This window comes from Pollachius pollachius (genome assembly GCF_949987615.1).
Source record: "Pollachius pollachius genome assembly, chromosome: 15".
Classification (NCBI taxonomy): Eukaryota; Metazoa; Chordata; class Actinopteri; order Gadiformes; family Gadidae; genus Pollachius; species Pollachius pollachius.
In genome coordinates this window covers 13,788,772-13,813,190 of record NC_136948.1, presented here as the reverse complement: position 1 = coordinate 13,813,190, position 24,419 = coordinate 13,788,772, and the positions used below count along the sequence as shown (strand labels likewise).

General features: G+C 46.7%; 3 protein-coding genes across 5 annotated transcripts in view; 2 read left to right on the top strand and 1 right to left on the bottom strand.

Annotated features, from left to right (window-relative positions):
* The first annotated feature begins 1,270 nt into the window (after positions 1–1,270).
* arhgap11a (Rho GTPase activating protein 11A) lies at positions 1,271–7,192 on the top strand. Of its 2 annotated transcripts, XM_079752837.1 has the most exons (10): positions 1,271–1,359; positions 1,701–1,957; positions 2,082–2,245; positions 2,878–3,003; positions 3,117–3,191; positions 3,567–3,734; positions 3,855–3,984; positions 4,098–4,206; positions 4,982–5,087; positions 5,195–7,192. In XM_079752837.1, the coding sequence occupies exons 1-10, from the start codon at positions 1,282–1,284 to the stop codon at positions 6,673–6,675; spliced, it is 2,694 nt and encodes an 897-aa protein (XP_079608963.1). In that variant the 5' UTR covers positions 1,271–1,281; the 3' UTR covers positions 6,676–7,192. The 2 variants fall into 2 exon arrangements, with proteins under 2 accessions (XP_079608963.1, XP_079608964.1); XM_079752838.1 differs by lacking the exon at positions 3,117–3,191 and having other exon boundaries at positions 1,272–1,359.
* A 2,114-nt stretch (positions 7,193–9,306) lies between these two features.
* grem1b (gremlin 1b) lies at positions 9,307–9,879 on the top strand (the record flags this gene model as incomplete). The annotated part of the gene is made up of 1 exon (XM_079752346.1): positions 9,307–9,879. One exon carries the CDS (start codon positions 9,307–9,309, stop codon positions 9,877–9,879), a length of 573 nt encoding a protein of 190 aa, XP_079608472.1.
* A 2,785-nt stretch (positions 9,880–12,664) lies between these two features.
* The window catches only part of LOC307087411 (formin), a 38,135-nt gene continuing 26,380 nt past the window's right edge, over positions 12,665–24,419 (bottom strand). Inside the window, exons 13-17 of one of the 2 annotated variants that reach the window (XM_079752989.1) lie at positions 22,494–22,586; positions 19,059–19,110; positions 14,654–14,803; positions 13,334–13,415; positions 12,665–13,230 (exon numbers count right to left, since the gene is read on the bottom strand). In XM_079752989.1, the coding sequence (XP_079609115.1) occupies positions 13,195–13,230; positions 13,334–13,415; positions 14,654–14,803; positions 19,059–19,110; positions 22,494–22,586 (413 nt within the window). In that variant the 3' untranslated portion in view covers positions 12,665–13,194. Of the gene's footprint in view, positions 13,231–13,333; positions 13,416–14,653; positions 14,804–18,138; positions 18,244–19,058; positions 19,111–22,493; positions 22,587–24,419 lie in introns of those variants that run through there. The other variant, XM_079752990.1, reaches the window with a different exon arrangement.

Genomic DNA, 24,419 nt, shown 5'->3' with positions numbered 1-24,419 from the left:
ACAGCACCTGATATGACGCATTTATAAATTGCGTTTGCTTTTAAACACAAGAAGTCTAACTCGCACCGGATTGGAAGGTGTATTGGTTGTTTGGACCCGATTAACAAGGGTGAACGCATTGGGACATCTTGTCTTAAGCTACAAATAGAGTTGAAGGTGACTTTTTGGAGCAGACATGAAGGCGATGGAGAGAAACGTGATGCGTCTGGTGGCTGTGGAGCAACTGCGAGCTGCCTGTGGAATAAAGATAAAGAATTGGAATAAAAACAAACAGGGCAGCAAGGCAGTAACTACTCAATCGGTAAGTAGGACCAATATCAAACAATATACTTTTATATTTTCACTAAACAAATAATTCGCAGAAAAATGATGGCATAAGTCACTTAAATCAACCCACAAATTCGAGCACATTCAACGCATCGACCTGACAGATGTCTTCATTGTTGTTATTGTCTAATCTCATTTGCATATAGTTGAAACCATGCCCCCCTCCCCTTCAGAAAACCATTTGTTTAACGTATGCCTGTTAAGTGTAGATTGTTTGTCAGTTTAAACATAATGGTACAACCTTTCCAAAACAATGGAGCGCCCACGTATGATTCCCAAAGGGCCATATTTCCTTGACATTTGAATGCAACTGACTGCAGAGACGCTGGAAAAGAAACTCATAGGTTATAAAATAAGTTGAAACGTCTCCATTACCATTCGAGCATCACTGACTCAACCCTTTGAGAAATCCTTGCTGAACAGTCACAAGATTTAGATAGTAACAAAGCATGGGTTGTACTAAAAACGATTGAACTTCCCTCCTCCATTTCCCAAGTTAGTTTTCAATTATTTTCCATTAACTCTAAAATATTTTGGATTAAGGGCTGTGCTACCCTGTTCCTGCTCATACCTTGTACTTAATCGTTTAGCCAGGGGTTGGTCACATGCTTGACCTGGAATTCCAGATTTCACCATGTGTTACCTGATGAGTTAGTACCACATGGTTGATGCTGAGCACTGGACGGTTTGCACTGTGCCAACGGTTTTCTCTCATTTACAGCCAACTATCATGGAGTTCATCTTTGTTTTTCCACTTGCAGGCCAAGGTTTTTGGGATGTCGCTGGAGAGTCTTCCATATTATAATATGGAACAAGGCAGTGTGCCAAGGCAAGTGGGAGCCAATCAGTTCAAAGCTCATGCAATTTACCAATCGTGCATTTTGAAGTTTGTCTTTTTAATCGGACACACATTGTTTGTTTTCCTCTTCCCACAGGTTTCTAGTGGATGCCTGCATGCAGCTGACGGCCCACATAGACACAGAGGGCTTGTTCAGAAAGTCGGGCTCCGTTGTTCGCCTGAAGGCACTCAGGGTGAGTGATGACCCGGGGTGACCCCGCCATTGAGAGGTCGACCTTGACCCCGGGACCCCAAGTCTGACACGACGGGGCAGCATGTGAATCAGGCGGGCTCCTCCTAGCTGAGTGTTGGAGGTGTCCCTAAGCAAGAAGCCTCACCCTAACTGCTCCCAGAGAGCTGGCTCTTGCCTTGCATGGTTGACACCGCCGTTGGTGTGTGAACGGGCACATGAATGGGTGAATGTCAGGCAATATTGTAAAGCGCTTTGAGTGGCCACTGGTTAGAAAAGCGCTATAAAATTGCAGTCCGTTTACCATTTACGACGGCGCTGGGTTTTGTTTCCCCCCTGGTTCAGGCCAAGCTGGATGCGGGCGAGGAATGCCTCTCCGGCGCCCTGCCCTGCGACATTGCTGGGCTGGTGAAGCAGTTCTTCAGAGAGCTGCCCGAGCCCATCCTGCCAACGGAGCTGAACGAGGCCCTGCTCAAAGCCCAGCAGCTCCCCACAGAGGAGGACAGGAGGTCGGCCGTGTTGCTGCTGTCTTGCGTTCTGTCGGAGAGGAACCTCAGCGTCCTGCGTCACTTTTTTGACTTCGTCCACCACGTTTCCCTTAGGTATCTTCGACTTGCAATCTTCCAATCACCAGTTTGAATGTCTACGCCTTTCCTTCTCCTTTCTTTTTTTTGGGGGGTTTAATCAACCGGCTGGGTCCCCTTTCTCTCCCCTTTCTTTCTCCAGGAGTGCAGAGAACAAGATGGACAGCAGCAACCTGTCTGTGATCCTGGCCCCCAACCTCCTCCACTCTGGGGACGGGAGCGAGAAGATGAACGCCAACACGGAGAAACGCCTCAGGCTGCAGGCGGCGGTCATCCGCTGCTTCATAGACAATTCCAAAGATTTCGGTACGACCGCATTGCTGGCCCGTTCACCTCACTGATCCCTTCACCTGACTGACTGACTGGATTCCTCAACATGCACGCCATTTGGCCAGTAATGTTTTTGGCCTGTGCGCGCTCTGGAGTTATAGAGTGTTACTCAGGATGCTCGTATTCATAAATGGTGGTTGTCCCGAAGTCTGGCATGAACATTGGCATGAACCCTAACCCTAAAGCCCATAGTCATAGGGTTCGTTAGATTCTATCCACCACGTAGGGTCAATAGTATATAAAATAAGCTGGGGCCCCTTGATTTTATTATTTTTATTTATTTCACTGGCCCCCCTTGTCATGCCTGGGGCACTTGCCCCTGGCCCCTCACCTCTGTATGTGTCCCTGCCTATCGCAACAAAGATGGCAGTGGTAGTCTATGCAACAGTAGGCCATGCTCCAACACGTACTCTGACCCTTCACCAGCAAATGTATGCTCCAGAAAGATGGCTGTCAAGATTATATTCTCGTGAATTTCTAGTCGACCAGTGGCCTGTAAATTTCCGCCTAAGGGAACCCTGATGCCAATGGATATGATCTAATATGAATGTATGATTGCATGATTATATTGCGGTATATTTATCTACTGTAATCTACTTGCTGTACAGGTATGTTGCCACCGTTCCTCATGGAGAAGGTTCCCGCCATGATGGGCTGTGACGGAGGTTCACAGTCTCCGTCCCACGAGGAGCAGGAGAACGCTGGTTCCAGAAGGCGTAGGCGCAGCCTAGGAGGTACGACTATATGATTCAGCCTCGGGTTTTAACCAGTGATGAATGCCATACCTATTGCTTGAAGTGGCTCCGATCGGTACTGTGTAAGTAGTTTGGTTTGTCTCACGTTTCAGATATGGTCAATGGTGCTCTGAATAAGATAAAAACTAATAGAACGCCCACAAAAACCTTGCAGACAGACAGTTTTGGTAGGTATCGCGGTTAACCCGCGTGCGTCAAAGCCGTCAAACGATGTGGCATCTTGCAGAATGATCACAAAAATGTCTGTGTCCATCATGCTTGCTCATTAAAATACAATCTCTCTGTCATTCAAACAGTAATTCTAGTTTTTTGTATTTCCGCTGATTACATGTGCTTCCTTCCATTGGGCTGAATGCACACTTGCTGTGATGGTAATCCATTCGGAATGAGTTATGCCTGTCTGGACTGACTTTGCCTGCTTGTATGTCAATTGCACTAATCTTCTCCCATCGGCTACATTCAAATAGTTTGGCTTTCTGACAGAATGAAAGTAGTTCTGCGAGCTTGTGATTATAAACTGGTACTTTTGTGATTTCTGCCAGTCTTTTCCTCCGCTACTCCCGTGATCGCAACACCTTCGAAGCGCAAACTTCCCATGGAATCCGGTCAGAGTTTCGGATTCTCAAACAAGAAACGTAGATCCATCAAAAAGACCGGTTTAGACTTTCTTCCAAACGCTCTGTTCAGTGGAGCCTCCACGCCTGGATCAGGTACTGCTTTGCGTTTTTAATTTTCAACTAATAAATCATTGGATTCATTTACGAATTTACAATGACTTACATCATGTTGATCGTGCATCTTTAAAAAACAATCCTGTCATTATTTCGCAGCATACAGTGCATCGGGAGTTTTGGATAAGTCCTCCTCGAAGCATGCCATGTCCCCAGCAGCAAGATCCAGTGTTCGCTCAGCTGCCCGAAGGAAGAGCAGACGGCTCAGCAGCAGGCATGTCGTCCAGAGGTACAGGCTCCTGAACAAACATCCGCACCGCGTACACGTGTGTCTGTATAGGCCCATCCACATGGAATACGATATTAATCGCCCTTTTTTTTTTATTCATACTGTTGTTCCAGAGTTGAATCTGGAAAGGCTGGGTGCTTTTCCCCCAAAGTCAGTAAGAAGGAAGAGCCTCGCAAGTCTATCCGCTCGCGCTTCAGCCTGGGAAAGAGCAGCAAAGATGCTGTAAGTGTGGGCGCCCGAAAGACCTGACAATCAAACCATCATGTCCTCTAAACCTGGATAATCAAAATAACATGCTCTTAATGAAGCGCCCTGTGGCTTTTTTTTGGTCTTAAAATGAATTGCATTTGTATTCAAATTAGCATAACATGATGCACGCTAGGTGATGTTATGGGGTACAGTATTGCACAGTTGCACTTTTATTGTCTTGCTGTGTCAGCTTGGGTACTTTATATTATAGGTGTATAACAAAGTCTTAACGATAAGCATGGTTTTGAGGTTTAATAGGAGCTATAAACATCTAAGACATAAAAGGACCTAGATAAACTGATGATGCAATATACGATGCATACAATTCAAGACACTAAGTTCTATCATATTAAACCACTGTAAAACTTTAACCACTAAAAAATATATTAAATATGTTTTGAGAGAGAATTATTCTAATGAAAAAGGAACCTGAATCAGGTTAATTTAATAAGCTGTTCAGAAATATAAACATACTATATCAGGGAAATGCATTATACTTTATATGTATAGTTTGGACTTAATAAAAATGCTAAAAAACAAACTTCGAAGTGATTTTAATTGTCCTCTGAAGTACTAACCAAAAATCATAACTTAACCTATTAAACACTACATTAAACATCTGTCAGGGACGTTTAACAACATAATACTCACTGCTCTCTTAGTTATATTGTTGCTATACAATATGAGCTTGACTTCCCCAAGAGCCAAGTAGATCTCATCTCTCATCTCTCATTCTCATTGGACAAAGGGATCAGTATCCATTGGCTGGCGACTTGCCACTCAGGAGAGCACCAGCAGTTTTTGCCCCACCAGAGACGCAGAGTACACCCCCGCTGCTAAAAGGGAGTCAAAGAGTAAGTGTTTATTCCCGAAATTCACATCAATCCAAAGAACTAGACATTTAAATGCAACATAAAAAAAAAATATTGACCACTGCCACCATCTCATCCAATTCCTGTAGGCTCCAAGTTCTTCAGCAAATCTGAGGACAACCTGCTATCTCCTCACTGCGACTCGGCCGCCCAGCGGACCTCATGGTGTCCCGAGACCCCAGACGGCCCACGGGCCTTCGGTGGTAGGTCGTTCACGGACACCCCCTTGAACCGAGGCCAGAAGAGCAACTACTTCTCAGAGCCGGCCATCGTGGCCTGCAAGCCTCCCGCAGGACCGAGCCTTCCCATGAGGCTGTGTTGTGCCTCGAGCGCAGAGAGCCTGGAGAGCAACTACGGTTCCCTCGCGAACGCCCGGGCTGCTCCCGCCACGACCGACCCCGCTGAGGGCTTCAAAGACCCTGCAGGCGGCACCCCCAGAGAAGACAAGCGGACGCAGCCTACGGCCAGTCTCCTGATGCCCCCCCCGGAGACCCCGACTCTCAGGGTACTTTCTACAGACCTCGAGCAATCCGGCCGTACGACGCCAAAGAGAAAGCCGGCCGATGACCAAAACGTCACCTTCAGCCAGATGGAACTGGCCGCTTTGTCTCCTTTGCATATCGACAGTGCGCTGTTCGAGTCTGGCCTGTGTTTTAACCGAGGGGTGAGGACCCCTGAGGGTTCCCTGTGTTGTGCGGCAGCCGACTCTTTAAGCTGCAACAGCGGCTCCATGGTGGGCGAGGAGGCCGATGGGGGAGTTCAACACGTCAACCGCAGCCAACTGATCGATGCCCTGGACATCCAGAGCCCCGCTCACTTCAAACTGGGCGTCTCCGCCGGCTTACAGTCCACCCCGTGCAGAGTGAACCTGGACTTTCATGGCGACTTCAATAAAACCTCAGAGGAGGACAAAAGCGACGGGGCCACGATCGAAAAAACAGAGGCCCTAAACCAGCTAGCAGTGTCAGGAGAACTACCTCCTGAATCTCAGAGGCCTCGAGTGGCGGACCACATCCAGCACTTCAACAAGCTCACGTTGTACTCTCCCAGAGGCGCCAAGGCCAAAGGGGGGCGGACGCCCCTGAAGTTCCAGCGCACGCCCGTGCGGCAGTCGGTCCGCAGGATCAACTCCCTCCAGGGGGACAGCCGGAGAGCCAAGCCGGGCCTGCTGCTCTCCACCAGCAAGAGAGGTGCGGCTGGGAAGTCGGTAAGCCTGGAGAGCGTCCTCCCCTCAGCGTCCCAGCTTCAACCGTACCAGGGAGAAGAACCAGCCGCGCTGCCCACGGGCAAAGTAGGTGCCGCAAAGATACCGCCCCCGGTGCCGCAGAGGAAGCCCAGCACGTTGGCTCGGGGGCACAGGGTCTGTGCTCTGGGTGACGTGACGAACCAGGTGCCGTCGAGGTCAGCGAGTGACTCTTCAGATGCTGTCGGTAAGACAGGCGTGTCTGAGGGCAGGAAGACCCGTGTGCAGCATGTAGCTGATGAGGATGTGCAGCATTACAGGGGTTCACCTAGAAACCCGCTCGGTGAGGTTCGACTGCTGTCTGCTACCAAGCCAATAGATTTGTAGAAAATCTTCTGTGCCAATTTTTCGGCTCACTGTCCCGGTTTTGTAAAGAGGTGCTTTTAAAACGCAAATGTTTTGTTGTTTTCTGTTTCTGGGAGTTTAATTTATTTTGACCTGGATTCTCTGATTGTCTTAATTTTTTATGCTTTTGCTTCATGAGATGCTTCTAAGCAGTTGCCTTAATGTAGTTTTGCTCTAGTTTTCCATCTCAAGGAAGCTTGGACATTTCAACACATTTAATTTAGTTCTGCTTCAATAAGCAAGTGACAAGGTACAATTGGTAAGAATATTCGTCTTTAGATTAAGTTTTTAATTTAAAATGATGTTCAACTGTATTTATGGTTTAAAAAAAAGGATTGGGAAAAAATGTTTTTTTGCAGTAATTGTACTGGATTTCCACTATATGAAATGTCAAGGCAGTTTATTTTTGGAAACAAATTTTGCTATACAGTATTAATCTGGGTATTGTGTCATGTACATTTACAATTTGCACCCTTTTGAATATGCTGTTTGGAATGGTTCAACCAATTAAAATCTTATATTGATTAGATTTAGTCTTGTTTTATTTGCAGAAATACGACTGGCTAGATGGGCTTCAAGCCACACGGGGGCGTCCTAAAAGCGCTTTTAAACTAACATGCTAAGTTGTCATGTTCCTGACAATGGCAACGCTAATGACGACTCCATGAATAGCCCTAATAAGTCTATCAACAGTAGCCAACGTTAATGTGAAATTAATTTCATGTATTTATAATTATCAGTCTTCAATTTGGTGGACTTACATTTGGAAGGTTAGATCGGCGTTAGTAAACGGCGTCCTAAACTGGCTATTTGGCGAGGCTGACACTAGGCCTATTTGAATTGATTGAACCGACTCAAGATTTGTTGACAACCCTTCTCAAACTATCGTCTCAGGGGATTGTCCGAGCGTCATACAGTGTTTGAAGTCCATGTCTTTAGATCCGCACTGTTATCCATGAAAAGGCTACGCGTTCAGGCCGCGCCATGTGCGCAACAGATGGGCACTGGGCAGCAGCGCATCGGCTTTACTTTGCCGAGCTCGATAAAGAGGCTGTCAAGGAGGCTCCGAGTGGTCCAGGTCATCACATGCAGTTCTCTTAAAACCCAACTTATAAATATATAAAAATATAACAATGGCATCTTCAAAGACCCAACATTGACGCATCCGAAAATTCTTGTTGAAAATGAACACATCAATACAGACGTTTCATATGGTGCCTGATGGGCCTCTGCATGTTTCGTCCAATTAACCCAGGGTACAATATGCACCAGCCAAATAAATGTTTGTCTACAAACGTATTTCTGAGTTAAAAATGTGATGCATTTAATTAGGCTTTTTCAGCAATATCAAACAGTTTTTCCTTTTGAGATAAAAACGGTTAGAAAACCAAGTAGTATTTGAAATGTCATTTAAACAAAGACTTACTTGGGCATTTATCTATTTAGAGATCAGAGATCACTATAGCCCAATAGGTCCATGTATAGTTTGACATAAATAATAGGAACTACACATCAATGGTTACTATTCGTGTTTGGAATATTATAAGTCGTAGGCCTATACAGGTATCTATAAATGTGTATTTAGGGATGAAAATAGCAGCAGTCACCAATCACGAACAATTGGATAACATTCGGCACTACAGTGTTTTGTAAAGCCTATAGTATTTTCTGTCTGTTGTGCTTCTTAAGACGTAGGCTACTTTAAACAACCCGCATGGTTATGTCTTCAAAAGAAACATTCACGATGACAAATGACAAACGAATACATCCAACTTGCAGTCAAATAGGCTTGATCGCCAAATTACGCGCACATATGTGGTTATTCACCGAAATGTTGCCGGAGTCTTGATTAGTGCAGACAACATAGGTGGTTCAAATCCCTCCCTCCACTTTCTCTGCTTCTCGGTCTTCTTGAGGTGGGTTCACACAAGTGTTGAAGGGGCGGATAGTTTGGATTTTCTCTACATCGCGCTTAGCCAATAATGTGGAGGGAACTGCACATCTCAGCTGGCAGACATTTAAAAAGGAGACAGTCCGGCGCTGAAGCAATTTGTATTAAAGCCTCCAGCCCCTGTCTATGGAAGAGTTAGTCAGCCTCCCACCCATCTCGAATCCCACTGCTGTGCGTCCTAGTTGTGTGTATCACAGTCAACGTTATTAGGACAATTTCATCTGGGGAGTTATCTTTGAAGCCCTGAAGGGATCCCATCAGAGAAGACATTTAAAGGTTTAGTCCGCACAGGTAAGTGGACGTATTTAAAGTGGATATTTACCCGTCTGGGAAGCAGTAGAGTTCTGAAAGTTGAAAAATAACTTGCATCAACTATCCCGAAAGCACTTGGACACGCCTATGGTTTAGGTATTATAGATAAATAACTACGTTATGCAAATACGAGCTTACACACGCACGGTATGGTATTTCGTAGCTTGGCTCAAAACTAACAAATCCTAGTGTTGAGTTGTAATATTATATCAAGCAGGCTCTAAGCCTAGATGCATCATTCGTATTTACGCAGCGCGCCTCTACGGTTTTTTACGCGTGTGACATCAATAATCAATAGTGTCGAAACGATCCTACAGATGATTAACTGTTGTGCCATCCTTCCCTAAAGGATGGCCGGCTCCACGCGTCTCCTCTGTGGCATGATTCTCATCTGGGGCTGCATGCTGTCCTGCTCTCCCGTGGACTCCAAACGAAACCGAGGCTCGCAGGGCGCCATTCCTCATCCCGACAAATACAACCCAAACGAATCGGAGCAGCAACCGCAGCCACCAGCACCACCACAGGCGGGCTCCGGTTCCCGACGGAGGCAGGGCTCATCGTCCGCACCCGCCGCCGAGGAGGTGCTGGAGTCCAGCCAGGAGGCTCTGCATGTGACGGAGCGCCGCTATCTGAAGCGCGACTGGTGCAAGACGCAGCCCCTCAAGCAAACCATCCACGAGGAGGGCTGCGTCAGCCGGACCATCATCAACCGGTTCTGCTACGGACAGTGCAACTCCTTCTACATCCCCCGGCACGTGCGCAGGGAAGAGGGGGCTTTCCAGTCGTGCTCCTTTTGTAAGCCCAAGCGATTCACCACCATGACGTTGACTTTGAACTGTCCGGACCAGCAGCCCTCCACCAAGAAGAAGCGCATCCAGCGCGTCAAACAGTGTCGCTGTTTGTCGATCGAATCGTTGGACTAAAACAGAATGAACCGTGTGTGATGATTGCTACAACCTTAGACGTATTAACGTTCATATCTACGGGATTGCTCAAAGGGAGTAAAAAAAAGAAAAGGTTATCGTCAGCAGCACTATACTTCCATCCCTTCTCTGTTTGGAGATATGCTACGCGCGGGATATGTGGTCTGCAAAAGTGTTGGCCTAGTACTACTATTATGTCCTTTATACACAACGTGGAGAAACGCGGACAGTTTCTACTTCTTACACGGACTTTGAACGAACTTTATCCATCACATCATTTCCTCACCCTTTCGCGGTGGTACAGAATTGGCCACACTGCATGAAAACCTAGCCATGGTAACCGGCACGTTTACGCACGACTTTATAAGTAGGACTGCTTTACTGTAGGTTTAATCAAGTTTACTTTCTATTTCAAAACAGATTAAACAATCCCAGTGGGTGAGAGGAACCCTTGTCTGAACATCAATGTGTAAATGTATGTATGTAACTCGTAGTTTCCACTATGTGGAACATGATGGATAAGTGGCGATAGAAGGTCGGTCGGTTCAAGACTCTCGTGGATTTCTGTGAATATCGAAGTCCTTCGAATTGGTTGGAACTGGTGGACTACTCGATTTGCTAAAGTAACCCGTAGACTTTATTGTTAGTTATAAAGATAGCCTACTTGTACAATTTGATTGTACAAATCTATTGTAGCAACAGTGTGAGTACACTAACTGTGAAGCCACTATTAATGTAAGCAGAATGGTTTGGTTACTGGGAAAAAATAAACGGCAATGATGGCAATGATAATGTGATTATCTTTAGTCCTGCTATGACGACATGCCACAGACTACTATAATCTAGTGAACGTAAAAACTTTCCGCAGGCATTCATTTGTTCTTGGTTGTGAGAAAATGTGTCTATCTCCAAACATCTCCTGCAACCGTTTCAACGATTGTTTCAAAACAATCCGTCACACGATGCCATAAAATGACGCGCAAAAGGGAACGTTGCAGTTTGGTGCGTAATACGATACACTTTCAGCCTATGGGAACTGATCGTACAACCGATTTAATTATACAAGGCTATACCCGAATCCCTTTAATTGTAATGTCTACCCTTCTAGTGAGATGTTTAAACATAAAACACCCGGTGGATGGGTTTTATGCAATATTTTACAGGCCGACAGCAATATATATGATTATTTTGGGCATTATTGATTAAGTTATTTGTCAAACTAGACGCAACTATAGACGCATATTGTCAATGAAAGCATCCATTGACAATACTGCACTTGCATTTTGCACTCCGAATTACACTCTTGGCAGCTCTTAAAAATAACATGTTCTGTGGTTAAATTGTTCAACAGCATGCGTCATCTGAAGAACAGTGATAATGAAAATATTATTCTCACACACACACACACACACACACACACACACACACACACTTCTTCCCGGGAAATGGCACGAGGAGCCATAATGAGTGTTACATAATTTTAATAATTAGTCTCAAAACGAACAGAAATCAAACAACCTTTTATAAAAGCTTTGATTGAACAGCATTTTTTGATTATAATAGCACCACATCCAAGTAGGCGCCAAATACATAGCAAGGTATATTTACAGAGTTTGTATCATCCAAATTAAATATTAGGCAGCTTCTTGACCATCTCCTAAAAAATATATCCTAAAAGGAAAACCTTAAAATAAATGTTTTATTCCCATAAATAGAGGTATATTCACATGTGTTTTTAATGCTGATATCTGACAAATAGTGAAAATAAAATCTTAAATTGAACACATATGCTACTCTTAAAAATTCAACAAACTCTACCATTTTCATTGTGATGCCGTACAATTCATAAACCTGTTTTATCAAGGAAACCATAGCTTTGCATAGGAAAAGAGTGCAAAATAGTGCAATACATTTGTAATATAGGTAGGCCTACCATCCCAGGAGAATGTGGGACAGCTATTCACTGTGTACATATTTTACAAGCAGGGAGGTGTGCAAGACATGACAGACACTTCATAAATCATTTTCAAAATAAACTATTTCATAGAATTAACACTTCATTTTGTTACCTCGGAACAACACTTACCTCCCCCTTGATTCTATTCTCGCTCTGTTTTAGCTTGATCCATGAGAACCCATTTATCCTTGTGTGTTGGGGGCAGGTTCTCGTGTTATTGGGCCAGGGTCTGCTCGTGGTTTTGACCCACATCCTGCATGGATGCACTGCAACAACATGACACGATATTGCCTACTCACAGAACACAAGTTATACTATTATATCATCCATCTCGTTGCCCCTGATGCGTCCAAAAACACCAAATTAAACGCAAGTACAAGACTTATAATACACCATTGTGAATGACTAGCTGTTGTTTAATACAAGCATATTCATATTGATATCTCAGTTTGTCTATAGCTTGACTACTTCTACCGATTGGTTAAGCTTTCCTCGACGGTAGACTTCCTTCTAAAACACAAACATCCCGCGGCTCGTATTTTACAGCAATGACCCTCCACCGGTAGGCAGCGGCATGTGTTACTGGTGATTCTGCTAATGTGGGCAACATATCTCACCCTAAATACCATCCACACAGGAACCCAGCGTGAACCCAGGAGCCCAGGCGGCCGCGTGTAACTCACCACTGTGTCGATATATCAGCTGGCACTATTGTGAACACCCCTGACCCCCCGTGACCATTTCACAAGCCGGCCACTCAGAGGTCACACTCATGCGGGATGAATGAGGTCGACCTTTGACCCCCCCCCCCCCCCCCCTCCCCCGAGTACTCCCATCACTTTGACCGTGTCAGCAACCCAGGCCGACGCCACGATCTCGCAGGCGACGACGGGACAGGACTCACACGCCCTCCTGCATTCCCTCTGGTCCCTCCGTCTTGCTATTCGCCGCTGTCTTCCAGAGCTGCTGTCCCGTGGTGACGCAGCCCCCACAGTGTGCATGTTCGCTGGGTGAGACCAGTCAGAGAGGGTGGTAAATAGACGCAGAGGGGAGGAGGGGGCAGGCAGTCTGCACTGCTGGGTAGATCCGTTGGGTGCAGCAGAATCAGAAGGGAAGACGAGGTAGGGTATTGGTGGAGGGTTGGAGAGAGGTTCGCGCGGGGAGACGAAAATGTGCCGCGCAGGACGGTGAACTATGAGGTATGGCGTTGGGTCAGGCATGTGGTGAATGCAGGAGAGATGAAGTCAGCAGGGCTTTTTTCGTTGGGTACCTCGGGTTCTCCGGTACAGTCGTTGTGTTCGCTATTCGTGGGCTCCCTGCGTTTTGATTGGTCCGTAATCGCTCTCTTGTCGCGTTCCTCAAGAAGAGGCCTGCTTCTGGCGCAGTCTCTCTTTCTGTTGGAGAGATGAGAGGAATATCCGTTATGTATATCCGTTGCACTTGTGTTCATGTAGAAAGAGGTGCCCCCCTGCCAGCGCTTTGTAGTGAGCATCTTACCAGACTGTTGGCGTTGATCTTCTTGGTTTCTACCCTCTTGTCTGCCGTAATCTTTTTTATGTTCTCCTGCGCCTCCTTCAGTCTAGAGGCAGCAAACAAAAAACAACAATTGCTAAGGTTTAATTATAATATTTACAATTTGGTTAAAAAAGAAGCTGCACCAATTTAACTTCAGTGGCGGCACACACACACACACACACACACACACACACACACACACACACACACACACACACACACACACACACACACACACCAGGATGACAGTAGGTCGATGAGATAATGAGGCGTGCTTTAAGAACAGTTGGCCTTTTTATGAGTGTTGCTGCACTATTTAAAATAAAGTTAATTGTGCATAAGCACAATCAGCTGTGAGTAATGTGACACATGATTGCCCAGTAAACAATTAAGAAAGAACGCGAGAAAGAGAGCACATGGCAACGCTGGAGCCATTAACTCCTTGGGGAACAGGGGGTTGCCATCTTGCTGCAGAAGAACAGCAGGACCCAAAGGTAAACACGGCCCTTGTGAAAACTAAGAACTGTGCATCATACAGAGAACTGTGCATACAGAGAACACATCTATACTTATCCATAAATCAAGCCATCTTGATTTATACAAGTACTTAAAAATCACATTCTTATGTTTTTTGATATATCGTAATTCCGTTTTACTTATATTAAGGAATTAATGTACAAAAATGATATCCAGAAACAACAAAGGATACCGATAGGACCAAACACTTGTTTGTCTTTGCAATACTAACGGCTGTGGACCTTTACATCAGCATCAAAGTGATACTGAAATAAAAGTGTCTCCCCCAACTTCTATCCTGCATATACAATCTGTTGCCATGGCTCATTGCTGTGTGTCTCCCCCGTCGCCCTAGACCGTCTCAACTCTGGGCCCCTGCCCTCTCGGCTGCATGCTGGGCATCGGCGACACAGTTTTAACAGCTCTCTCATGACCTAGGAAGCCTTCCACTGGCCCCGGGGCCCCCACCGGCCCTGTGACAGTAAAGGCAGGCGGCAGCCAGGAGGGCCCTCCGTCCCTCAGTGGGTTGCCACCCCTGCACGCCGCCTCGGGTCAAGGGGAGCGTCATAAATTTAGGCCCAGGCCTTTCAGGGGTTTGGACGCGAGGAGGGGCTGGGGAAAGCGAAGCATGCTTGCCTTCTGCTCTGTGGCCCCTCTGCTCGCTTTGATGGGTAACGTGTACCGTTTATCCCGGCGCAAGTGTTTGGTGTGTTTCGTGGACGACATTTTGTTCCATAATCACGTGTTTGATGATTATTTAACGACGATGATGACGGGGTTTCCTACCGCTCCTTGGAGATGCTCTTGCTCTCTCTCTTCCAAGTGTTCTTGAAGTCGCAGCAGAACTCATACCAGAGCATGAAGACAAAACCGGGGGCCACGTCCTTCTCTCCAGACTTGGGCCTCAGCCCGAAGTAGCTCACCATTTCTTGGAAACTAAAAAGGGAAAAAAGGGATGTGGATGATGATGTTTATGACGGCGACGATGAATTCTCTCTCACGTAAGCAACATTTTCGGCACTTGACCGAAAACCGCTGGAACGCAGCATAAGATGGGAAATTGATGGGACAAGGAATTTGATTAATTGGAAGGGACTTATTGTAAGACCCTGATATTAAAATCATCTTGCAATACCTCTACTGCATACATTTCTTGGATGGGCATTAATGCTCCCCAGCTGGAATCTAACCCCCAACCCGGCTGGTGTTAATGCAAGGCATTATGACGTCAGGCTACGCAGGCCTCCAACAACTGAGAGAGCAAAGGAGACTGACATATTAATAATAGAGAGAGAATACACAGAGATTTGCATTTAAGTGATCGAGAAAGAGAGGTAGAGTGTGGAGGAGAAGGAGAGCGGTAGAGAATGAAAGGTAGAAAGAGACAGGGAGGAGAGGGGAGGAAAGAGTAAAGAAAGAACGACGCAAAAAAGAGAAAAACAGAAGGGTATGAGGAGGAGAGCGAGGAGGGGAAGAGAGGTGGAAGAGAATAGGGTGAGAGAGAGATAGACAGAGACAGAGAGAGAGAGAGAAACACACACACACACACACACACACACACACACACAATAAACTAACTAATATGAATAGTGAACACCGTGACTTATTGACTTATATGATTATTCCTCAGCGTGATGGAGTCCAGATCCTGACTCCTCAATGTAATTCAATTGTAACCAAACCTGAAACTCCCCCCCCCCCCCCACCCACCCTCGCCTGGCATTAAGAGAGGGCAGTCCTAGCCGCTCCGGGATGCCCTCGCTAACCCAAACATTAAAGACGTTTCCTCCGCCTCCCGACTGTCAGGGGGGCTGATAAAGAGGGGGCCGTGGCTCAGGAGGAGACGGCCCTCGTTCCCGTGGACACCGGCGCAGACTGACTTCCAGATGCCAGGCGGCTGCGTCGCCGCGGCGGCTAATCCAAGACATGTTGGAGCGCAGCGGGCCGGGGGTCTGTGGACGGTTGGGGCGCTGCATGCTGTGCAGGAGCAGCAGGCTGCCGGACAGACTGCTAGGGCAGCAAACTGCCCCCACCACACCACGATGGATCTGCACACACAGACTGTCTCCCAACAGGACTGGAGAACAGTCCGTTTGATTGTTTTTGTTTGTTTTTGTTGTTTGTTTTGCCAAAATGTCCAAGTGGAACACAGCCACACGTTTAGCGTTTAGTGGACGGCATAGTCCAACATGATTGACCAGCTCTCCTCCTCTTTACTGGTTTCCCTTCTCTCGACCCCCTGGGGTCAGGGTGTCAGAGCTGGGCACAAATCACCCCGATCACCACCCCCACCGCCCCTGCCTCCCCTCCTTTCTGCACGTCTCCCGACCATGCATCATCCTGGCACAGCTCCGCAAGCAGGCTCCCTCCCCGCTCCCAAACAGATGGCGGCACTCCGAACGTCGTGGAGGAACAACAGCCGCAGAACAGCCAGGAGTTGATGATCAGCGGATTTATTTCGGGGAAAATGTCAACACTTGTGACCTCCTTGTTCCTGTTATGACGCTAATTTCAGCGGTGATGCAATCCCATTCCTCACTGGCGGCCCCGAAAAACACTGAGAAATAACGACTGCGAAGGGAAACGGTTTTCCAAGAAAAGATTTAACATTAAAATATTTTTTTTCGGGGGGCACATTCGGCAGAAAATTATCATTTTGGGACTGGACTGATATAATGGGCGAGTGGGGTACTGGGCTCCCAGCTAGCATGAACTAATGTCATTGGGCACAACTTGAGTGTACTTCACGTGAAATTGGGCGTGACGCGGCCGCAGTGAACTTAATGGGCCGCAACTGTGGACAGAACCAGGAAAACCTCAGCGGCATCCGAAACGCAAACCAGAAGAGTCAGAACTGCATGTAATTGGCTGTACAAGAACGACGATGACTACGATTACATCCATGGTCATATCCACGCACAAAAGCCAAGAGCATATTCAACCCTTATGTCACGGGAGCTAACTAGAAGGAGGTGGTTCGGGGGTTTCAGTCAGGTTATGTTCAAACGTAGTTTCGTGGTGTGTGTGTTGTGTCTATGCTTGTGTGCTAGTGTGAATTGGCCTATCCACATGCATACACACAAACAGAGCCCACCCAAAGCCCGGTGAGCCAATATTCTTCACCAGTGTGTCACTTTTATGAGGTGGCTGAGAGAGAGAGAGAGAGAGAGAGAGAGAGAGAGAGAGAGAGAGAGAGAGAGAGAGAGAGAGAGAGAGAGAGAGATTTCTGCCAGCACCAGGCAAGTCTGCTCCCTCTTGGGATGAAATTAGAGGAAAGTAACTTCATTAAGGCAAAGGTGTGGTAAGCCGCAGGGCCCTTTTGATCAGTTACACACACACACACACACACACACACACACACACACACACACACACACGAGAATGTGAAAACATCCCTTATCAACAAAGAGTAGAAAGGGAAGAAGAAGGAAAGAGAAGGAGACATGTGGCCATGTCAGGGCTGTTTTCGGTGGGGAAAGGACACCGTGAAACAGTGCTGCTTGGAAGGGGATCACTGGTGCAGAGCTGTGCCCAAGGCAATCAACTCCCATAATGGTTTAAAGTTGTGTCTGGCGTCGTTAGCGTGGTCCTTTATGGCCTTTTTCAGAGATTTATTGGGGAGCGGAATACTCACGATTTAAAGCAAACAATTCGGTTCCCTATCCAAACAAGCCTCAGATAATCAATTTGCTTTGTTTCTCCTTCCCCACCATTTCTTTCCCTCCCACATGAAACGTTCCAGATATGGTTTGGCTCCGCCCGAGTAAAGAGGCCGCCAGTGTGTCTATAAATCAGAGGCTACAGGCAAGCACTTTTTGCTCTTGCTTTTTGTTTTTTGTGTTCGAACATGAGAGATAACAGTGACGAGTGCGTCAGAGGAAACTGCGGTTTATTGGTACGTCAAGCGTTGTTTAAAGGGACTCTATGCAAGACATTCCTGCTCATCACTGACCCCTTTGGCCGGTAGGTGAACTGCAGCATTAAGCACACATTTCCGCCATTATCCACCCTAAACGATCACTTCCTCTTTGACGGTAAAACCGCCCGGTTCAATCATAAAACAAGTCAACCCACAGAATGTTCTACGGAACAGAGAAGGTTTCGGAAAAGGCCTGCTTTTTGCTTTGTCTCAACCTGTTCGTAAAAGGGCAATCTGAACTGATTTGTGCTTGCACTAATCCTACACGTAGACACTTTAAAAAGGAGCATCAACATTGTCCATTAGATCCATCTTTGAATGTACAGAAGAAGACCTCTAAGATCCTCCTTACCTCGCTCTGTCTGAGCGTTGGGGTGGATCTGACGTGTTTTAGTGTGCGTTATCTCTGCTGCTGTTATCACTGACTTCCCCACCAGCCTGGAGACTGGGAAGCGCCCTATGTGCAGGAACGTAATCACACAACAGTGGAACTAAATATGACATGTATTTAAACAAACTGTTAGCATTGCTGCAAACCAGGGCCAGTTACGCAATCTATCAGAGAATACTAAACAAAATAAGCGGGAACCATCCATCACATCTGTAACCATCCATATCATCACGTGTCCAAAACAAGACCAGGGGCCAAGTCGACAAAATTGCTTGCGTATATTAAACCTGCACTGTGTTACTATTATATATCTGACATAGAAAATATGTATGTTGTACGTTTTTTGCCACTTAAAAAGAACACTAAGCATTGTGTAGAATCTTATCCTAACTATCTTGTTGTATCCAGGGAATGGGTTAACCTAGCAATTGTAAATGATAAGCACCTGTTTCTATGAATATCTTTACTGTACCGACAGCAATGTATTATTTCTCTTTTCTCTGAAAAAAATGTACTTATGTACTACAAATGTACTTAGTCGCTTTGGATAAAAGCGCCTGCTAAATGCCCAAAATGTGAATGTAAAGATTTCTCAAGAATAAAACACAACCATCCACAAGTCAATCCAGCAAGGGAATAACTGCACTCTATGGTGTGGCTCTATAGCTCATGGTTTTATTCTGGTCCAAGTTAGCCCCCCACACCTTCCCACCGTGGGAAGATTCCCAGAGACAATGAACCCAGAACCACAGCCGCTATCCTTAAAGCACCAGAGGAGCCAAAAGGCGTAACGTACACAGTACAGCTCTAACGCATGTACATCTACAGTAGTCATAAGCATTGGATTTATCACAGCAGTATAGATGAAGGGGATCACCTACCTCTTCTGTGCTGTGTCAAGTCTGTTGTCTTCGGTGGCATGCTGCTCATGAGCTGTAAAACGAGGAGAGAAGAATGGTGCATAAAACACACGCCCGAGACCCGGCTCTGTGAGTAATGCGTTGTTGGACGTGCCACCGTTTTGTGACCGATGCAATACAGACGGGAGCTTTCGTTTACTGGTGCGGACACCGATACCACAGAGGTGAGATGACACAAATCAGCAAAGATGACAATCCAGAGGGAGGGCCCCGCCAGGTTTTAGTAGCACCCGGGAGAGCAAGAGGACCAGCCCGACGCTCTCGTGAGGGTTGGGATGCGGACGGAGCGTTTATAGGGAGGTGGCGTTGAGTAGAGTCGAATGCGGGCACATTTTCATAGTTTGAGTCGAGATTTGGGCGCGTGCTCGTCGACGCAGTGTTGGCACGACACCAACGTCAAGGCGTCATACGGACGTTGGTGACACAAGGGGTGAACACACACACACACACACAGGAGCAGGTGTGTGTGGTGTGTGTGCAGTAGCAGGAGCGCGGGTGCAGGGTAGAGCATGGCGGCGGCGGCGGCGACGGCGGTGGCGGCTTGGGAGTGGGAGGCTCCGATGGGATGCTGCCATGTTAAAGTGTCTAAATGCAAGGCAGATGTGTACGGCCGGCCGGGCCGAGGTGCAAGAATTTATCTAGGGCCAGAGACTGCCTGTGATCTGAGATTTATTGCATTTTTCCAGATTCATCCTTTTTTTTTTTTTTTACAATGATGGGGGGGATGGGGAGACTTGAAGATTTAAGAGCGAGAAGGCTCAGAAAAATGGTTCAAAGGCCGGTTTTTGGGGTCCTGTAGGAGAGCGGGCGATCTTAAGCCGCCTACAAACCCCCGCTTGCATGTTCTCCCCTTTTTACACGTATGTGGGCATAAGGGCCGGAGGGGTGGGGGGGCAAACTTAATGAAGAGGTGGGGGGGTTGCGGTGCCCTTGGTTTAGGGCGGGGGAAGGGTGGGAGGGGGAGGGCGAAAGGTGAAGAGGGGGGGCCATGACCAATGGTGTTTGTCTCAGTGGGGGTCAGACTGGCGCCTAAGCTACCCCTCCGGTGCGACTGTGCACGGAGGTGGCATTAGTGTTAAGAGAGAGAGGGGTGGGGGGGGGGGGGGGTGAGAGAGAGAGAGAGAGAGAGAGAGAGAGAGAGTGGCCCAAAGTGACAGGATGTGTGAAGTTTCTCCTCCTCAGCTCTCGTGTAAACATGAAACCAGCAGTGTCTAACTAGAAAGTTATGAGACACACATGCTGAGAGGGACAATAAATTAGGGCCTTTAAAAACTCCTGACACACTTTTCTAAAAAAAAAAAAAACGCAGCCTTTTACCTTGGAGCACCGACAACAAAAGAAGAGACGGGAGAGAGCTGGCAAGAGGGGAGGCCTGGGAACGTGCCCTCCACCGCATCAACCCGGCTCCCTCTTATCGGCTCCTCCCATTGGTTCAATTCCTTCAGCTCTTCCATCTGCTTCTCAGCACAAAGAACCTCACCACCGCATCGGGTCCAGCTCTGTCCCCGTCTGTTTCACACTTTGGTATGTCACTAGTTCACACACATTAGACTGCGTGGTGGAGCCAAGACACCGAGACGTTTCCCTGAAGTACGAGACAGCGTCGGAGGATGTAACAGCATGGACCCGCAAGATGTAGGGAGCAGGGTCCCCGGGAGGGACAGGGACATTGTTGTATTTGCTTATGAATGGTACATTTTCCAAACCGGTTTCCTCCTCATCGTTTTGGGATAATTGAGAGCCACCGCGTAATTGACAATAAATATCCGACACACAAATATATTATTTCACACGCCAGCCACGGTAAGCTGCTCAACTTTCAACCCACGCCCTGGAAACACACATTCGCCTTTCCCCTCGTTGGTGGATTGCTTTATTCCGCCGCCCAAGTCGTTAGGAGAGCGAACGAGAACACTATGGAATAACAGGGGGCCGTGTTGCGTTCATTTTGATCAACCACCAGTTGCGAGAACACAACGCAGACGCAGTTTGCGCGACCTCTCCCAACACGTTGGCTGCTCTGCCAGTTTACACGTCTTGATGGGAGACACATGGCCACAGTCTCCCCGGAAGACGCCTCGTCAGAACGGGGTTTTGTTAAAAAAAAAACAACGTATTGTTTCAATATTTCTAGCTACATTGCAACAACTGATCCAGAAAATATCCTTGCTACAAAAAAATTGCTCTGATTGGTTCTGATTGGCCAGAAACAGGTTGCTGGTCACTATTGCGTGCTGATAATTAATCAGAACTTATTGGGCAGTCGGTAGGTCTTCGTCTTAACTGAGAGGTTTCGTGGTGATGGTCTAACCTCTCTGAGACGTCTACGTGAAACCAGATAGAGATGACAGGCAGGTGGTCAGAACACCCTGCAACGGATGTGCTGAATTTTACATTATTGATGTGTTGTTACACTTTAAGCAGGAACCATTGAACTTGATTGACAACTAATTTGACTGTACTGCGCATCCATCTTCCTCTGCCCTGGAGGACCTCTATTTAAATAATTATACCATGGCTCTCAGGCCCCGAGCCCTCTGACTTGAGTGTGATTGATGACCATTTCATGTCCCCTCCTTTCACTTGTGTCTAGTTCCTTTCCGAACGCAGCGATTAGCTCTCGGGGTCAGGGGATAGTGTAGGCACTGTATGAGCGGGCGCACACACACACACACACACACACACACACACACACACACACGGGATTGAATATCTCCCTGGCTGAGTTACGGCCTGGGAACTATTACTACAAAGTTGAGGTATCACAGAAGGGGCTTAAACCCGGTTATTTATGCTCATGAAGTTGCAGCTCCTCCGTCTTTGATGCGAGAGGGGGACAAGCCGGCGAGAAGGCAGCTATTGCAGCGACACAGAGTATTGATCTCGTTCCAGCGGAGAAGGCTGAAAAACCAGCGGATGACGACGTGATCCCAGGTTGTTTTGGTGGCTCCTGTGCGTTGCCCTGTGTGGTCCTAAGAGCCTTTACAAGGCCCGGACCAGAGGTGTCCTGCCAGCTTTATGGCATCCTGGGCTGCATGGGAACCTTGCACGGGGCAATGGGATCCCCTCAACCAGCCTCGTAGGTTTAGAGAAGGTCACAGGAAGGAAGTCACGGGAAGGATAGACACGCGCACGCACACACGCTTCCACACTATTGAAAGCAAATGATACCTTTTCCATAAGTTCCAAAAGTTCCATCTCTGGGTTTAAGAAGGACAATGTGGCTGTCCGTATACTTTATCTTTGGGGGCCCAAGGTCGATTTCCCCCTTAGTGCCTCACAATTCCGAGTGGAAGGGTTTTATTCATCCAATCAGCAATCAGGAGGAAAAAGCACATGTTCCCGTGGAAGACGACAACGACGACGACAACAACAAAGGGCTGCGTAGTGACTTACCGACAGAGAGAAAGCCTTCCATTTTATCTTTGAAGGGCTGGAGGTGTTCCTCTGAGGAGTTGGCACACACCTTCTGCACATTCTTTTCACACACTGGAAGAGCGAGAGACAGAGAGAGAGACAGACAGGGACAGAAAGAAGGAAGAGCAGAGGAAGGTGAGAACAGGAGGTTTCTTTAGTATTTCCACAAGTCTTGTGTGCAAGATTGTATCTTTAGTCGAGCTTGTAGACATACAAAATTGAGTCAAACCAGAGCTCATTTACTACTTGTTTGCAAACCTTTATCTCTCAAGATTTACTTGACATGCAGGATAAACAGAGACAGTTCGGGCGGTGGGCCTTTATCATCATTTAGCAAAGTCTATTTATCGTCTACTTGCATAACTATTGTGGTTAAGGACATAGCAAAAAATGGGAAATATTTCGACAACAGCATAGTCTAAACCTTACATGGTGCCAGAAGTCAAGCAAGGAAAAATTATGACTACTGATGAGCAAAACAGTAGCTATAGTGAATGATACATGCATACCGGAGTGCGTACGAATTCTTTCAACACATCTTTTTATAATAAGCATGAATACTTATAATTCACAATAGCATTGTCAACTTACCGATCTTCAAGAAAAGGTTATGGAAGTGCACGCATAGACGCAACATATTCAAACAGGAATGTTAATTTGAAAATGTTTTTAAATATAGACACGCACAACAAAAGCTAGTTTTCTTAGGTAGCCATTAAAAGTGGCTGTTAAACTGGCAATAATGTGAACAGAGTTTGGGCTGCGTTCAAGATACAAACAACACTGTTCATTAGTGGCGTCCATAAGAACCAGTAATGAGACTTAAATAGAAATAAAACCTGCATCATAAACTTTAAATTAAAATATCACAATCTCCCCACACACGCACACACGTAATAGCAAAGACTTGATCAAAACGCCATGCACCCAGCGAGTCTCTCAGACCGATTGGGAGAAGATGCCTGGCCACTGGAATAACGGATGATAAATCAATGAACTAGTATGACTCCTAGGGCTTCAATGTCTCACTAATGTAACTTCAAAGACGGCGCACGGTGCTATTAAGCAGGATTTTACATGCACAGGCATATTGTTGTTCCTGCACATGTGTTTTTTTTTCCTTAGCAGATCTGCTTGCTATTTGCAGATGGGCTTTTGTTGTGATGCCAGATAAAAAATGAACCAACCGACACGGGTCTGGGGAGGAAGCCCAAGCGATGGAGCATCCCGTCAGCCAAGCCTTGTCATTCCCCCCCCTCCCCCCCGCTATTAGCGCACACACAGAGACGGCGGGCACAACAACAGCCATGCAACCTGTTAGTCATTAATGGCAGCAGTAAATACCTTTACTGGTGTACGACTGCATAGCTTTTATAAAAACAAAAACACAAAAATAAAAAGGAGTGGATCAACCCAATACGAACATGGCTGTCTGAGACAGCCTGTCTCAGACAGCTCGGGTGTCAGATGTTGGAAAGAAGGAAACGAGTACACCTGCTTAGTTCAAACACTGAAGCATACCGCTTTGTGACTTATCTTGAGAATCAGTTTTCTCATGTGAAGAGCGGCACGATTATCCTTTGTTACCTTCTACGGTTGCATTATTCAAACGGTTTATAGGTAACATTGTGGTGACACACAGGCCAGATCACAGATCTATTCATTTATTTGTCTAGTGGAAAACAGATAAAGCGGTATCAAGAACGTGACCTAAAGAACCCCCGAAACAATCCTTTTTTTTGGAGCAAACCCACATTGCCTCACCCGAAATTCCCTAACACAACATGGCCCATTAAAATCGTTCAAAACAGCAAGTCTACAATTTAGTGGCGGCTTTCCACCAAATGTGGTCCAGACAGCAAAGGCCGCAAGAGGAAGCCCACTACAAATAAACAACCAAAAAAA